Source organism: Aquarana catesbeiana, linkage group LG02, assembly GCF_042186555.1.
Source record: "Aquarana catesbeiana isolate 2022-GZ linkage group LG02, ASM4218655v1, whole genome shotgun sequence".
NCBI classification, from domain to species: domain Eukaryota; kingdom Metazoa; phylum Chordata; class Amphibia; order Anura; family Ranidae; genus Aquarana; species Aquarana catesbeiana.
In genome coordinates, this window is record NC_133325.1 from 151,958,336 (window position 1) to 151,974,580 (window position 16,245).

At 41.7% G+C, this 16,245-nt stretch overlaps 1 protein-coding gene across 1 annotated transcript in view; it reads left to right on the forward strand.

The window, feature by feature from the left end:
- NCKAP1L (NCK associated protein 1 like) overlaps positions 1-16,245 on the forward strand; it is a 382,805-nt gene that overhangs the window by 101,677 nt on the left and 264,883 nt on the right. The window contains exons 16-19 of the mRNA XM_073613639.1: positions 1,448-1,593; positions 5,338-5,470; positions 7,873-7,992; positions 11,514-11,653. Of these exons, the coding sequence (XP_073469740.1) occupies positions 1,448-1,593; positions 5,338-5,470; positions 7,873-7,992; positions 11,514-11,653 (539 nt within the window). The remainder of the gene's footprint in view (positions 1-1,447; positions 1,594-5,337; positions 5,471-7,872; positions 7,993-11,513; positions 11,654-16,245) is intronic.

Below are 16,245 nucleotides of genomic sequence, written 5' to 3' on the forward strand. Positions count from 1 at the left end.
CTCAGAACAAACACCAGGCAGGCTGTATGTAAGTTCAACCAGGAATCTCCTTTATTCAAAAATACAGGCTCTTTTATACACTAACAGTGGAGGTGCATACCTCCGGCTCATATTACTCTAACAATACACCTGTAACCTAATTAACCTAATTAACATGGGCTAATTAACTAATCCCTTTAGCCAGCCTAGATGACTCAGACATGAGCTTTAGGCCAGACTGGCCGTCTTGTAGCTTAGAACCCCCAATCAACATTATCACAATAGCAGAGTTAATTAAACACAAACCACAATAGGGATCTAATGACTCTTAGATCCCATACTAGAGACTTATTTACAATACACATTTTAGCAGACAACAGACAGGTAGCTGGAATTGATGACATTGGCATTTAACAGTAGGAGTCCCAACGGTATGAATCAGTCACTATTCCAATATGGCAAATCCAGGGTCCCCAGAGTCTGTGTGTCCTGGGGAACCAGGACCCGAATCCACAGTAATACCACCTCAAGGGTCCCCAGGCATACAGCTCACAAAGAGCACCGTTCCCCCAAATGCCAGGGCCCACAATCGATCGGCAAAAGGCTAGCCTTCAGTCCCCTCCAAAAGTCTCTCTCCCGGCTCGGTCTGTCACATTTTTTTGTTTTAAAATACCTTTGTCTAAAAAGAAAGAAAGAAAGAAATCCTGTTCTTCTCCACAGTGCTCTGTACTGGCAGAGCTGAGCATCAGCCACACCCCAAATGCTCATACTAGAACTCATATTGCAGAAATGAGGGGGGGGTGGTTGTTTGACTAGGACTATGTGTATTAGTGAATGCACTGAGTCTTTTCTGGTCCATTGGACTGTACATACATATTCAGCCTCCCTGCACAACTGCTTTAGCAGGAATGTGGAAAGATTGTGAAAATGGGTTGTTGGTACAATGTATCATGATTTATGTACCTTATGGGACTTTAGTAAATTTGCAGCCTGAATACAATGTGGGCACCTACACACATCCCTCTTTCCCAAGAAAGATAGTTGGAAACCAAATAGCTCCTGGCAAGCTAGCCATAGCTCCTAAACATTACTAGTAATTAAAATCCCACTAATAATAAAATATAGCAAAAATAATAAAAATATGTCTAATCTTTATTACTCACAAACACAACTCTAACCTATAACATTATTTAAAATGTCCCCAAACAAAACTTGAGCTCTTCCAAATGACTGTCCCAAAAATGCATGTTTTCATAACATTATGATTACATAATTAGCAGAATAATCACCAATAAATCTATGACATCCCCTGTTAAGAACACACATGGATCTGGTTAGTGTTTAGATTAAGCGAAAATTATATATCATATTATGATCATGCAAGAAAATGATGTTTGACTTGTTTCTTCTTATAACACGTATAACACGCTATTAAGTTTCCTCTGTGTATATTCCGTTTTGTTCCTAGGCATATACCAGTGTAGCTAAAGCCCCGCTATCTCTTCGAGACAATACAGATCTTGGGAAAATTATGAATCTGATCATGTTTCACACCTGGATGCTGGATTCTGTGGATGATCTGATTACTGAGACCTCAGACCTCTCCATCTTTTGGTTGGTATTTCATAACTGTGATCTTAGACTCTGCCTTTTATTTGTATGAAACTATTGTTTCTAAGTAAACTACAATTCAGGCAAGTAAAAAACAACACTTTATAGGGCCCGAAGGCTATATGAGAGCTGCATTTACTGTCTTTTTATAAAATTGTGGGCTCTGGGGCTGACATACAGATGTTAACTTCTAGGGCAGTCATTCTCAACAAGAATTCTGTGGAACCCTAGCGTTCATCCAGTGGTTACTGGTGGTTTTTTGAGCTGTGGCTGTTTGACCTCTGACTTTATGGTACCTGTATAGTTCCAGGTCCAACACCATTTAGCAGAGCCACTGGCATGACACCAATTATCTTTATAGCTGTCTGTAAGGGTGGCATTCTAACCATGGACAACAAATGTAAGGAGCGTTTTTCTAAACACCTCCAATGAATACATTTTAGCAGGTGTACCCAGAGACCTGAAAATGATTTCACTCTTTCCTCTGGGGTAAAAAGGGTGATCTAGGGAGTCACTGACTTAGAACAAGCATCGGACCATGTCTGAACTCTTTTCCTATATGCTTATGACTCGGTCAGCGATGGTGAACCTTGGCACCCCAGATGTTTTGGAACTACATTTCCCATGATGCTCATGCACTCTGCCGAGTAGTTGAGCATAATGGTAAATGTAGTGCCAAGGTTTGCCATCACTACTCTAGGTAGTGAAGCTAGGATCAGGATAACAGTTGCCAAATGTAAACACAACTCTGCAACAGCAGTTTCTGGATTATCTTCAATGGTTCCCTTTAATTACGTATTACACATTCACAGGTCATAATGCCTTTTTTGCTGCTCTAGGTGCCATATTGGGAGTCCTAATCTTTTTACTTATACCCGCGCCATGGTAGTAGTGAATACCAAAATCAATATTGACAGCAATTAAATATAATGCATATAAATCCCCAAATGTATCTTAATTAGTGAAAAGATGTGAAAAAATAAGAATCAAAAAATATAAAAAAAACAAAAAATCTATAACATTTAAAAATTCACATAAAACAATGTATGTAAAGGACTGCTGCTGTTACAAAAGGAGAATACCTTCTAAAATTATATTAATACCAGTATTTAGTCCTGTCCTTATCCCAATACACAAGTGCAATTGTGCAACAAATTATTACATATATGTGCAAAAAGTTCATATATACAGTATCTCACAAACGTGAGTACACCCCTCACATTTTTGTAAATATTTTATTCTATCTTTTCATGTAACAACACTGAAGAAATGACACTTTGCTACAATGTAAAGTAGTGAGTGTACAGCTTGTATAATAGTGTAAATTTGCTGTCACCTCAAAATAACTCAACACAAACCCATTAATTTCTAAACCACTGGCAAAAAAAAGTGAGTACACCCCTAAGTGTAAAATGAAAATGTCCAAATTGGGCCCAATTAGCCATTTTCCCTCCCCGGTGTCATGTGACTCGTTAGTGTTACAAGGTCTCAGGTGTGAATGGGGAACAGGTGTGTTCAATTTGGTGTTATCGCTCTCACTCTCTCATACAGATCACTGGAAGTTCAACATGGCAGCTCATGGCAAAGCACTCTCTGAGGATCTGAAAAAAAAATTTGTTGCTCTACATAAAGATGGCCTAGGCTATAAGAAGATTGTCAAGACCCTGAAACTGAGCTGAAACATGGTGGCCAAGACCATACAGCGGTTTAACAGGACAGGTTCTACTCAGAGTAGGCCTCGTCATGGTCGACCAAAGAAGTTGAGTGCGCGTGCTCAGCATCATATACAGAGGTTGTCTTTGGGAAATAGATGTATGAGTGCTGTCAGCATTGCTGCAGAGGTTGAAGGGGTGGGGGATCAGCCTGTCAGTGCTCAGACCATACACCATATACTGCATCAAATTGATCTGCATGGCTGTCGTCCCAGAAGGAAGCCTCTTCTAAAGATGATGCACAAGAAAGCCTGCAAACAGTTTGCTGAAGACAAGCAGACTAAGGACATGGATTACTGAGACCATGTCCTGTGGTCTGATGAGACCAAGATAAACTTATGTGGTTCAGATGGTGTCAAGCGTGTGTGGCGACAACCAGGTGAGGAGTACAAAGACAAGTGTGTCTTGCCTATAGTCAAGCATTGTGGTGGGAGTGTCATGGTCTGGGGCTGCATGAGTTCTGCCGGCACTGGGGAGCTACAGTTCATTGAGGGAACCATTAACGCCAACATGTATTGTGACATACTGAAGCAGAGCATGATCCCCTCCCTTCAGAGACTGGGCTGCAGGGCAGTATTCCAGCTTGATAATGACCCCAAACACACCTCCAAGACGACCACTGCCTTGCTAAAGAAACTGAGGATAAAGGTAATGAACTGGCCAAGCATGTCTCCATAACTAAACCCTATTGAGCACCTGTGGGGCATCCTCAAACAGATGGGGGAGGAGCTCAAGGTCTCTAACATCCACCAGCTTCATGTTGTCGTCATGGAGGAGTAGAAGAGGATTACAGTGGCAACCTGTGAAGCTCTGGTGAACTCCATGTCCAGGAGGGTTAAGGCAGTTCTGGAAAATAATGGTGGCCACACAAAATATTGACACTTTGGGCCCAATTTGGACATTTTCACTTAGGGGTGTACTCACTTTTGTTGCCAGCGGTTTCGACATTAATGACTGTGTTTTGAGTTATTTTGAGGGGACATGAAGTTAACACTGTTATACAAGCTGTACACTCACTACTTTACGTTGTAGCAAAGTGTCCTTTCTTCAGTGTTGTCACATGAAAACATATAATAAAATGTTTACAAAAATGTTAGGGGTGTACTCACTTTTGTGAGATCCTGTAAATATAAATAATGTTCAGTCCATGTGCAAACATAAATGTGATCCCTAGAAAAACGTAGGGTGTCCTTAATCTGAAGATACCCTGTGGGAGGTGCGAAACGCACTAGGCGGGGACTTCCGATGATGTATATATGGCCGTTGGAGCACATGCTGAGGCGGCGCTTTCAGTCCAGGATTTTATGTTCTTTTTGTATTGTTCTACGTGAGTGGAATTTATTTTTGTTTTAAATCCAATAATAAAGGTATTAGGCTACGTACTGTAGATCTCTTATCTTCCTTTATATGAATGGGAATCCATTACTGCACATGGTCTTCGTATGGAATGGAGTGGAATAGAGGATAACAGAAGAAAACAAGCCTGGGATCAGTTCACTTTATTCACAGGCATATAGAGACTCTCTAACATATTGAGTCAACATCAATTGGTGAGTGAGGGCACATAGGAGGAGAGCATGGCACCCTGTTTATCACACTGTTAAGAATATCAGCACGTTGGCACTATATTCTAAGGATCACATTTATGTTTGCAGGTGACCTGGATATTATTAATATTGATATACAGTATATATATATATATATATATATATATATATATATATATAAATTTGCACATATATGTAATACTTTGTTGCACGATTGCACATTTGTATTGGGATAAGGACAGTGCTAAAAAATTTAAATAATATCATAGTGGGAGTCCTGCTGTCACAATACAATGGCAATGCACAGAGGATTCTTGCATCTACCTCGAATGTGTGCATGGTGGAAGAGGTTCAGTTTTGTCATTCAGCCTGTTGGCTGAGCGAAAAAAGAAGCCACGCATGGCCTGCTTAGGGCAGAACAGCATATATCAGGTGTTGTTTAATCTCTCTTTATCTTGTTAATGTTCTTATCTTTGTTGCTTTCTTAGTTTTCACATCCGCATATTTGAGAAGATGTTCTCACTAACAATGGAAGAGCCCTCTGCTTTGCGTTTCTCTATTTCATTTCCATTGGCCTGCTCTCACTTCTCGAATTGCACCCACGAGATGTGCCCAGAGGAGGTGAGATACCAAATTACTCTGTAACAACTGTAGCAACTAAATAGTCCTGTTGACCTTAATTGTTGTGTTCAGACTACATTGTGTTTATCTTCCTGTGTTATTGTTTGGAGCCCAGTTATCCTTTTAATTATGCATGAATTCCTTTTCGTTTCCAAAGGCTAGGGATTGTTTTAGATTACAAGCATATTTGTGGGGTCATTTCGCTCCTTTCTGCATAACATGTACATTACTGCTTGTAGTCCTGTTGTGAAGCAGATCATTAATTGTCCAGTCACCAGTAATGAGTGCCAAATGGGACTCATAAACAACCAATGGGGTAAATATAAAAAGATATTAAGTTGTGTATATCATTATTTTCTTACAGCAGATGGGACTGGCTGGCATATACAGTAGATCTTAAAAGTACGAGTTTTAAGCCTGCATCGACAGGCTTTTGTTTGTTTCAGAAGTACTCTCCCCATATAAGTCTATAGAAAAGCAAATGCAGGTCAACTGCACCTGCAATGAATGATACGAAATGCATGCTGCATTTGCCCATCACTGCCCAGCGACACAAGCTCTAAGTTAAATCAGTTGCATTAGGGTTCTGGTTGAGGGTAGGTTTAGAGGTTAAAAGCAGGTCTCTGGTTAGGTTTAGGGATTCATTTGATGTTAACCCCTTTACGCCGGCTAGAGCTGGATCTTTAAATAGGTTGTGATGCCTGGGTTAGGAGGAGGGGCTCCTGAGAGTTTGGCACTGTGATTGGCTGCACAGTGCTGATATAATCGGGAGCCCATCCTATTGGATCTTGATTGCAGTCTTCATATTTCTGTCACCATAGGTATACTTTAAATGTCATTGGTGAGTGTAATCAGAAAGCAATAGAGATAACGAGGATCAGAGTGTTTTGCACTTACTAGGTCATGTCAGGGATTTTGTAGTCTAGGTGTGCTGCGGGATATAGCTGTTTTGGCAGGCCTTAGCTAACTGGTAATTACCAAAGCTGGTTTTCTTTAAAGTAGGATTTTAAAGAAAATCATAAATCTGATCTCTAGGCGGAAAAAAACAGCAATTAATGCAGTTATGTATTTATGAAAAAAGAATCAATGTATTTTGAAATGTAGCTAGTGCACATATATGAATTTGGTATCAACCTCTTGTAAAAACCCTGCAAAGCAGCACTTAGACTGGGAAGGAGAGAGACATTGCTAGAAGCCAGTCATGTGTACTGCATGCAATTGTGCATACAAGGAAAAGTTAACAGGGGGAGAGAACAGAATGAGAAGAGGAATGAGCTCACCAGAGCACTGCTGTTCCTATACTATCCTGCTACTGTATATGCTCAAGTCTACAGCCTGGCGGTACAGTCTAGCATAGCTTTGAAAATCTGCTAACTGGATAGACAAATATATGAATTATTTGGCTGGTAAACCATCTCTTATGTATGTATTTCAACTGTATACATGGAGTGTCCATAAAGTAATGAATAAAGTAATGAGCAATTTTAAAAACTCTTTTATTAAATTGTTTTACAATTGAACATTGTCTCCTTCAATGTATGCACCTTGTGAGTGTACACAATCACTCCCAACGATTTTTCCATTCTTTATAGCATCCCTGGAAGTCTTCAAGTGGGATGGTGTTCAGAGCCTGCATAGTGGCTCTTTAGACGTTATCCACACTACCAAAAATGGTGTCCTTTCTCATGTTCAAATCCTGAGTCATGATTTTATGAACAATTGACTTGGTAATTCCCATTTCCTCTGCAATCGTTCTGATAGCGAGCCTTCGTTTAAAAACAGAACAGAATGTGGATGCAGTGAGGTCTGTTCTCAACCGTGACCGACATTCTGATTGGGAGACATCGGTCACAGTTGAGAACAGACCTCACTGCATCCACATTCTGTTCCATTTTTGACCGACAGTTCACTATCAGAATGATTGCAGAGGAAGCCGGAATTACCAAGTCTATTGTTTATGAAATTGTGACTTGTGATTGAAACATGAGAAAGGACGCTATGTTGGTAGTGTGGATAACGTCCAAGGAGCCACTACACAAGCTCTGAACGCCATCCCACTTGAAGACTTCCAGGGATACTATGAAGAATGGAAAAATCACTGGTGGTGTACAATCACAAGGTGCATACTTTGAAGGAGACAATGTTCAATTGTAAAATTTTTCATAAAATAATGTTTAAAATATCATTCTCATTACTTTTTGGACACACCTCGTATGTAGCTGTTTACTTGGAATTTCGATTTAAACAATCCGTATACATTCTCAGCTTTTCTATGCCACTGAAATGATGTCTAAAGACAGCTTACTTCTGTATTACAGGACACTCAAAAGAGAGATATGTAGATGCACGGGGCAATTCATGTAAGACAAATGATAATGATATGTTTTTTGTCTTATTTCCAGTACCCTCACCTGAAGAACTGTAGCTTGGGGCTCTGTAACAGTTTTCTAGATGAAATCAGCAAACAGGCCTCCAGCTGTATAATTGACATCTGTGCAGAGCAAAGTAATCTCAGTGAAAAGGTAACTTCCATAAATACAATGCTAATTTCAAATTAGAAGCTGGTAGCATTTTGCTGCCTAAAAACCTTTGAGGATTCTTGTTATGTGTCGACCTCCTGTATCTTGTACTGGATTGGCTACTGGCTCATGAAGGGGTTTGCTGAGTTCTATAATTTCCCAGGTCTTGAAAGAACAGACAGGACAGAGGAGTTGAGCGTTAAATCGTTTTCTGCTTGACTACTCCCTTTTTCACATGCCTTTATCTATAGTTTCTCTGCAAGTATGTGCATGTCAAGCATAAACAATGGCAACAGATGTTGAGACAAAATGTAACATCTCCAGGGAGGCCATGGTTCAATGTTCACCAAGCATTTAAAAGTTGTCGATAGAAATCTGAAAAAAACACCATCCATTATAATGTATGTTTATACAATTACAGTAAGCAACAGAATTAATTGGCACAACTAGCAGGCTCTGTATGCAGTACAATAATCATGTAGAAAGGTCTATAAACAAGTGCCAAACAACACACAAAAGATTTCATAGGAAAATGAAAAGAATACAGACCAAGAAGAAAGAATAAGGCCCTGCACCCTCAATGCTTCAGAACCTAATCCGATCCCTTCATCAAGGGGGAATAGTGGTAAGCCATTATCCCAACATTTTTAAATGCCGCGGACCCCCACAGGTCAGCCATATTCATGCATCATGCCAAGAGATGTAATGTTTGCATCACTTCCATTATGAGTCCCGCCTTGTGTCAATCATTGGGTTCAGACAGCTCATGCTCTTGGCTGCCACATCCAAAATGATGGACATATGCAGGCGCCTGTGGCAATATATGAACTGCATAGCTACCCTAGACAAACAAGGATTAACACCATGGTTATCTTTAACATCATTTAATAATGTGAGTAAAAAAGATCATCAAGAAAATTATAGGTAAAGGTTTGTATAACAAGATAATATGTATATTATGTATTAGTTGCCTTTTGGTAATTCTAACATGTATCCATTTGATTAATATGGTAGGTCTACTTGGAGTCAGAGTGATATACTAAACAGTAGTATAAACAGCTTAGGTTTCTGTTCCTACTTAATCCTGATGGGAAGACACATGCAATCCAGAAGACTGCATACTAGCTAATATACAGTATTAGGGCTCTTTTTTCAGCAGGAACGCAGAGGACTGCAGTTTCATGACCTCCAGCACTGTATGTAATGGCAAGGGGTTCTGGGGTGTGTTGCAGAGTCTATTGATGCTGGCTGCTAGGGGATCTTTTATAGCTGGAGGGGATCTATTTTTGCATTTGGGTCTATTGTTGCATGGTGGGGGACCTACTGTTTCTGGGGGTGGGTCTTATATTGCTACCGATGCAGGAGGCCGATGCTGCTCCTCTCTCCAGCTTGCTGAGGGGCTGTTGCTTCTCCTTACGGCCGAACAGGCATTGCTTCTCCTCCCGGCCGAACAGAAAGTGGGTCCTGAGACCCGATTGGCTGGGAGTCCTAAGGAGGAGAAGCAGGAAGACATTAGCGAATATTAATTTGCTAATGTCAGACAACTGGGTGGGTACCGGGCGCAGTGCTCACCCTTTTTTGAAGCTGATTAGAGCCTCAGGCCCTAATCATGTGCTTCAAAAAAAAAAAAAAAAAACTCCAGTTGAAATCCATGTGTGCTGCACCCTGAATGATGATTAGGAGCTGGGCGCATGGATTAGGGGGCGGCCCCCGTGCCCCTAAAGGAGAGGCCGCCACTGTTACTAGAAGGACAGAGAGTCTACTGATGCTGGCTGCGGGGAGATCTGTTGTTGCTGCCAGGAGTCTATTGTTCCTAGGGGGGAAAATTTTGTTGTGGGTGGTCCATTTTTGTTAGGGGATCTATTGTTGCTGGAGGGTGGCCTATTGTTACTGGCTGCATGGGAACTATTTTACTGCTTTTCTTGCCTTCATTACCAAATTCCATACAAATTACTTAGCACCACAAAATGATATGTAACACCCTTTACTTAGGTAGGTGCTAGAGGTAAGATTTTTTTTTAGGAGTGCAGGTAAATTTATGCAGGCCTAGCTGGAAGCTAGGCCTGTTTGTTTTGATCTGTGTGGGCTGAGAGTGACTCAGAGTAGCAACTGTGACTCACAGACAGCATCACTCCACTGTCACCTCCCTTTTTACTTCTAAAGGATTCCAGAAGAAAGGCATGGAAGAGAGGTGGAGCTGTCTGGGGTGTCTCAAGGACCCCTGACCAATCTCCAACTAGGATTGGCAGGGGGCAGGCCTCCTTGAAATACCTGGAGTCAGCTCAGCTGGGGAGGAGTGGTCGGTTGAAGAACTGAGGATGGAGTACTAGGCTGTCGGAGCCTTTGAGGGAGCTCCCCAGTCTGGTGGAGGGGGTGACCTTGGGACTCGGATGCAGGATGGATCCCTTCAAGAACTCATGGAGGATCTGAACAAGAGGCCATCGAGGAGTCAGAGAGGACAGCAGGAGCTAGTACTGCCGGGCAAGTCTTCAGGAGGGAACCACCGGTTTGCAGCCAGGAGGGCTGGTGAGTGACATGTGCTATCGGGAGGACTGGAGAGGCATGAGAGGAAACAGTCAGAGCTGGGTGTGGAGCCAGCGAGGATTGCAATGTCACTGCCAGTGAAGTCAGGCAGCTGCAGCCAGGAGGGCTAGCAGGGCCTGAAGAGGACTTACTAGGAGCAGTAGTCCACCATAGGGCAGCTAGCACTAAAGACTTCCTAGTCTATTTTGCTACACTTAAAGCGACCGGCGGTCCCTGTCTGCAAAAGGTAGTTGCTGAGGCCTGACTGAGTCAGAGTTGGGCCTGACCATGTGCTAGATGTACCTGGAGTTAAGTATTGTGCAGGAGAGAGAGAGTGAGAGTAACAGTCTGCAAGCAAGACGTGCTGGAGGAGACTGGAGTAGCTAAGTGCGTATAGTTGTCCCAGCTGATTGACATACAATCAACCAATTGTTGTTGTATTGGGCTTCCCATATATTCCTATCCAAGTTCAAATCTCTCAATAAAAATACAAAACAATTACATGGACTGTTCATTGTCTCAAAAGTGACTGGGAAGTGAATGCTGGGCTGGCCAGAGTGACAGGTGGGCCACATCACTTAGCAGCTCCTACGGGGGGGTACCGCTACAGATACGTGGTCCTGTATTCTCTAAAAGGGCAGTACTGGGAGGTGGGTAAGGGGATGGAACCAAGGAATAGTGCTCAGAGGTGGGTGGGGGCAGAGAAAAAGGGTGATTCGGAAAGGGGGAGTTCCTGCACTTATTCTCTGAGAAATAAAGCCCTGTACAGTATATGTTGATATCATTCCTATTTATTATCTATCCCTGGATAGATTATCACAGAACAAATGTGAAGATTCTGGCACTTAGTGCTTGGCATAAAGCTAAATGAGGAATGTACCAAGTCTCCAAATTAGGGTTCAGAAACAAACTCCAGAAGAAATCCTGACAGAATTCACTCAAAACTTGTCTTGCAATTTTGTTGGATCTTTTGAATTGAATATTATGAATCCCATTTTCAGTTGCTTCCAAAGCACTGTGCCGCATCTATCAGCAAAGCCAGGAACAAGAAACTGAAAAGGCCGCCCCCCAAGAAAGTGGAACCTGAGAGAGAAAAACCAGGCACAGAAAGTCAGCGCAAAAATCGCAGCATGACCACTAAGTGAGTAAACGCCAAATAAATTACTAAACTAACTAAAGTGTTAATGTGATCTTAACAGAAATCCTTTGCAAGTGCCTGCAATCAGGCATAAGATAGTTCTCCACGTTACAGGTAGCATTGCCTGCTCATAATGTAGGGAGAGTGTTTACATTTGTAACAGTGTAGTATAATAGTCTTACCATAGAGGCTAACAAAGAATTTTTTTGTCTGAGATTAAAAAACATGACAGCTTTTAGCTCTAGCTTGTGGAAATGTATTATGCTCCAAGGTAAATTGCACTACATCAAAAATATGCATTCTTGTGTATATCATCACAATAAGTTATGTCATAAAACAATATACACTGTATACAGGTTTTGAAAATGAATATAACAAAATTAATATAAACAAGTGTAACAAAGTCCTCTCCAGAGCAAAAACAATGTTGACTGTCCATACTTGAACATTGAGAGCCCAGAGAGAACAAGAGATGCCGGCTGAATCAAATGTCACTATGCTATTTTCTCTGCAGGTTGCATGTGTTTCAATCATAAGAATAGATTGAAACAGGAAAATACAGCATTATGTTAACTAAATGGAGCTGATGAATCTTATAATTGAAAAACATCCAACCTGGAAAGAAAATCACCTAGTACAATTAGATTTTTCTAGCGTTTGCACAAAACAAATGTGCATGCAGTTTAGCAGGATAAATATATTTTTTTAACCGCTTGCTGACCAGCCGCTGTCATTTTACTGCGGCAGGTCGACACGGTCCCGCAAACCGTTGTAGCTATACGTCGGCTCATGGGATTGGGATATCAGACGCACGCAGGCGTGCGCTGCACAGCGGAGGTGCCAATGCTCGTGGCCGACTGTTGCGATGACCGCCGGCCACAAGCGATCGTGATCAGGAGACACAGAACAGGGACAAGTGTGTGTAAACACACACTTCCCTGTTCTGTTCTGAGAGGAGTGACAGATCGTGTGTTCCTATTAGCTAGGAACCACGATCCATCACTTCCTCTAGTCAGTCCCCTCCCCTTTAGTTAGAATCACCTCCCAGGGAACACAGTTAACCTCTTGATTGCCCCCTAGTGTTAACCCCCTTCACTGCCAGTGACATTTTTTACAGTAATCAATCGCTGTATAAAGGCCAATGGTCCCAAAAATGTGTCAAAATTGTAAGATGTGTCCGCCATAATGTCGCAGTCCCGATAAAAAATGAAAACTAGAAATGCTATAAATCTATCCCCTATTTTTGTAGATGCTATAACTTTTGTGCAAACCAATCAATATACGCTTATTGGCATATTTTTTTACCAAAAATATGTAGAAGAATACATATCGGCCTAAACTGAGAAAAAATGTGCTTTTTTTTAAAAAAAAAATGGGTATATTTATTATATCAAAAAGTACAAAATATTGTGTTTTTTTCAAAATTGTCACTCTTTTTGTGTTTATAGCGCAAACAATTAAAATTGCAGAGGCGATCAAATACCACCAAAAGAAAGCTCTATTTGAGGGAAAAAAAGGACGTCAATTTTGTTTGGGTGCAGCGTCGCATGCCCGCGTAAATGTCAGTTAAAGCGACACAGTGCCGAATCGCAAAAAATGGCCTGGTCATTCAGCAGCCAAATCTTCGGGGGCTGAAGTGGTTAATAAAACCACCCCAAGTCCATTGCTATAAAAGGGGTGTAAAGTCCAGAAAAGTACAGAGAGATTTTTTATGGAGTTTAGAGCGAGCTGTCCCCAAATGGTTATCAACTAGTGAAAAATATACCAATGAAATTCATAGCTTAACTTTTCAGGTGAGCCATACTCACGGCTACCTTGAAAAAGTATTCATACCCCTTTAAATTTTCCACATTTTGTCCTGTTACAACCAAAACCGTAAATGTATTTTATTGTGATTCTATGTGATAGATAATACAAAGTGGCACATATTTGTGAAGTTGAAGGAAAATGATAAATGTTTTTCAACATTTTAAACAAATAATTATGTGAAAAGTGTGGCGTGCATTTGTATTCAGCCCCCTTTACTCTGATACCCCTAACTAAAATCTATTGGAACCAATTGCCTTCAAAAGTCACCTAATTAGTAAATAGAGTCCACCTGTGTGTAATTTAATCTCAGTATAAATACAGCTGTTCTGTGAAGCCCTCAGAGGTTTGTTAGACAACCTTAGTGAACAAACAGCATCATGAAGGCCAAGGGACACACCAAACAGATCAGGGATAATGTTGTGGAGAAGTTTAAAGCAGGGTTTGATTATAAAAAAATATCCCAAGCTTTGGACATCTCATGGAGCTCTGTTCAATACATCATCCAAAAATGGAAAGAGTATGGCACAACTGCAAACCTACCAAGACATGGCCGTCCACCTAAACTGACAGACTGGGTAAGGAGAACATTAATCAGAGAAGCAGCCAAGAGGCCCATGGTAACTCTGGAGGAGCTGCAGAGATCCACAGCTCAGGTGGGAGAATCTGTCCACAGGACAACTATTAGTTATGCACTCCACAAATCTAGTCTTAATGGAAGAGTGACAAGAAGAAAGACATTGTTGAAAGAAAGCCATAAGAATTGCCGTTTGCAGTTTGTGAGAAGTCATGTGGGGGACAGCAGCATCATGTTGCGGGGATGCTTTTCTTCAGCAGAGACAGGGAAGCTGGTCAGAGTTGATGGAAAGATGGATGGAGCCAAATACAGGAAATCCTAAAAGAAAACCTGTAATGCCCCGTACACATGGTTGGACATTGATCGGACATTCCGACAACAAAATCCGATCGTTCTGAACGCGGTGACGTAAAACAGGTATGTCAGGACTCTAAACGGGGCAGCAGCCAATAGCTTTCATCTCTTTATTTATTCTGAGCATGCGTGGCACTTTGTGCGTCGGATTTGTGTACACACGGTTGGAAATTCCGACAACGGATTTTGTTGTCGGAAAATTTTATAGCCTGCTCTCAAACTTTGTGTGTCGGAAAATCTGATGGAAAATGTGTGATGGAGCCTACACACGGTCAGAATTTCCGACAACAAGGTCCTATCACACATTTTCCGTCGGAAAATCCGACCGTGTGTACGGGGCATTAGAGTCTGCAAAAGACTTGAGACTAGGACGGAGGTTCACCTTCCAAGCAGGACAACAACCCTAAAAATACAGCCAGAGCTACAATGGTATGGTTTAGATCAAAGCATATTCATGTGTTAGAATGGCCCAGCCAAAGTCCAGACCTAAATCCAATTGAGAATCTGTGGCAAGACTTGAAAATTGCTGTTCACAGACATTCTCCATCCAATCTGACAGAGCTTGAGCTATTTTTTAAAGAAGTATGGGCAAAAATGTCACTCTCTAGATGTGCAAAGCTGGTAGAGACATACACAAAAAGACTTACAGCTGTAATTGCAGTGAAAGGTGGTTCTACAAAGTATTGACTCAGGGCGGCTGAAAACAAATGCACGCCACACTTTTCACTTATTTATTTGTAACATTTTTTAAAAAACATTTATCATTTTCCTTTCACTTCACAATTATGTGCCACTTTGTGTTGGTCTATCACATAAAATCCCCCAAAAAATACATTTACGTTTTTTGGTTGTAACATGACAAAATGTGAAAAATGTCAAGGGGTATGAATACTTTTTCAAGTCACTGTATGTCACTATCCAAAACATTAAAATGTGTATTTTCATATCTGTTATGTTTGAAGACAGCCTCTCTGCAGATTTCTAGACTTTATGCTGCATAGACTGGATGGCGAAACAGATCTGCCGATTTTGCACTGTATCCATGTACTACCAGCTAGATAAATCTTTTATACATTTTGGTTGCTAGAAATGGGTCACAAATGTATGTGATTATTGTGAGTTTTGGGTGGATTTCTAGCCACAAGGCATCTGTTCTGACCAGTGGCACTGCCTCCCTAATCCATGCACCTGGCCCCTAATACACATGCAGGGCGCCGGACGCATGGATTTAAATCTGAGCTGAGGCTCTAATTGGCTTCAAAAAAGGGTGGGCTCAGGGCACAGAGCACTGTGTACTGAGCCCACCCAGTTGTGTGACATTAGCAAATTAATCTTTGCTAATGTCTTCCTGCTTTTCCTCCAGGCCAATCAGGAAGCGGGTCCTGAGGCCTGATTGGCCAGGGAGTCTTAGGACTCCCAGCCAATCAGGGCTCAGGACCTACTTCCTGTTTGGCTGGGAGGAGAAGCAACGGCCCCATCAGCTGGAGCTCTACCCCGGATTCAGCTCGCTATTGGTCTCCTCACTGCACCTGTACCACAGCACCGCAGCATAGGGTAAGGCATTGAATCCCGCGCCAGGGGGTTAGGGGGGTTGCAACTTGATCGCCGCATTTCTGATTGATTAATCGCGCACCTGGGGGGTTTGGGGTGTGAGTGGTGCCCCCACCACAATATGGAGCACCAGCCACCACTGGTTCTGACTGATGATTAGTGTGGTGGGGCTACTAAAGGAGGGTGGTCATCTAGTCTGGTAAGTCATTAAAATGGTTGTAAACCTTTACATATACCCAGTGAAGTGACTGGCCTCAGGTGATACACAAAGATGAAACAAATCCTCCTACATAAGTTGTACATGTTT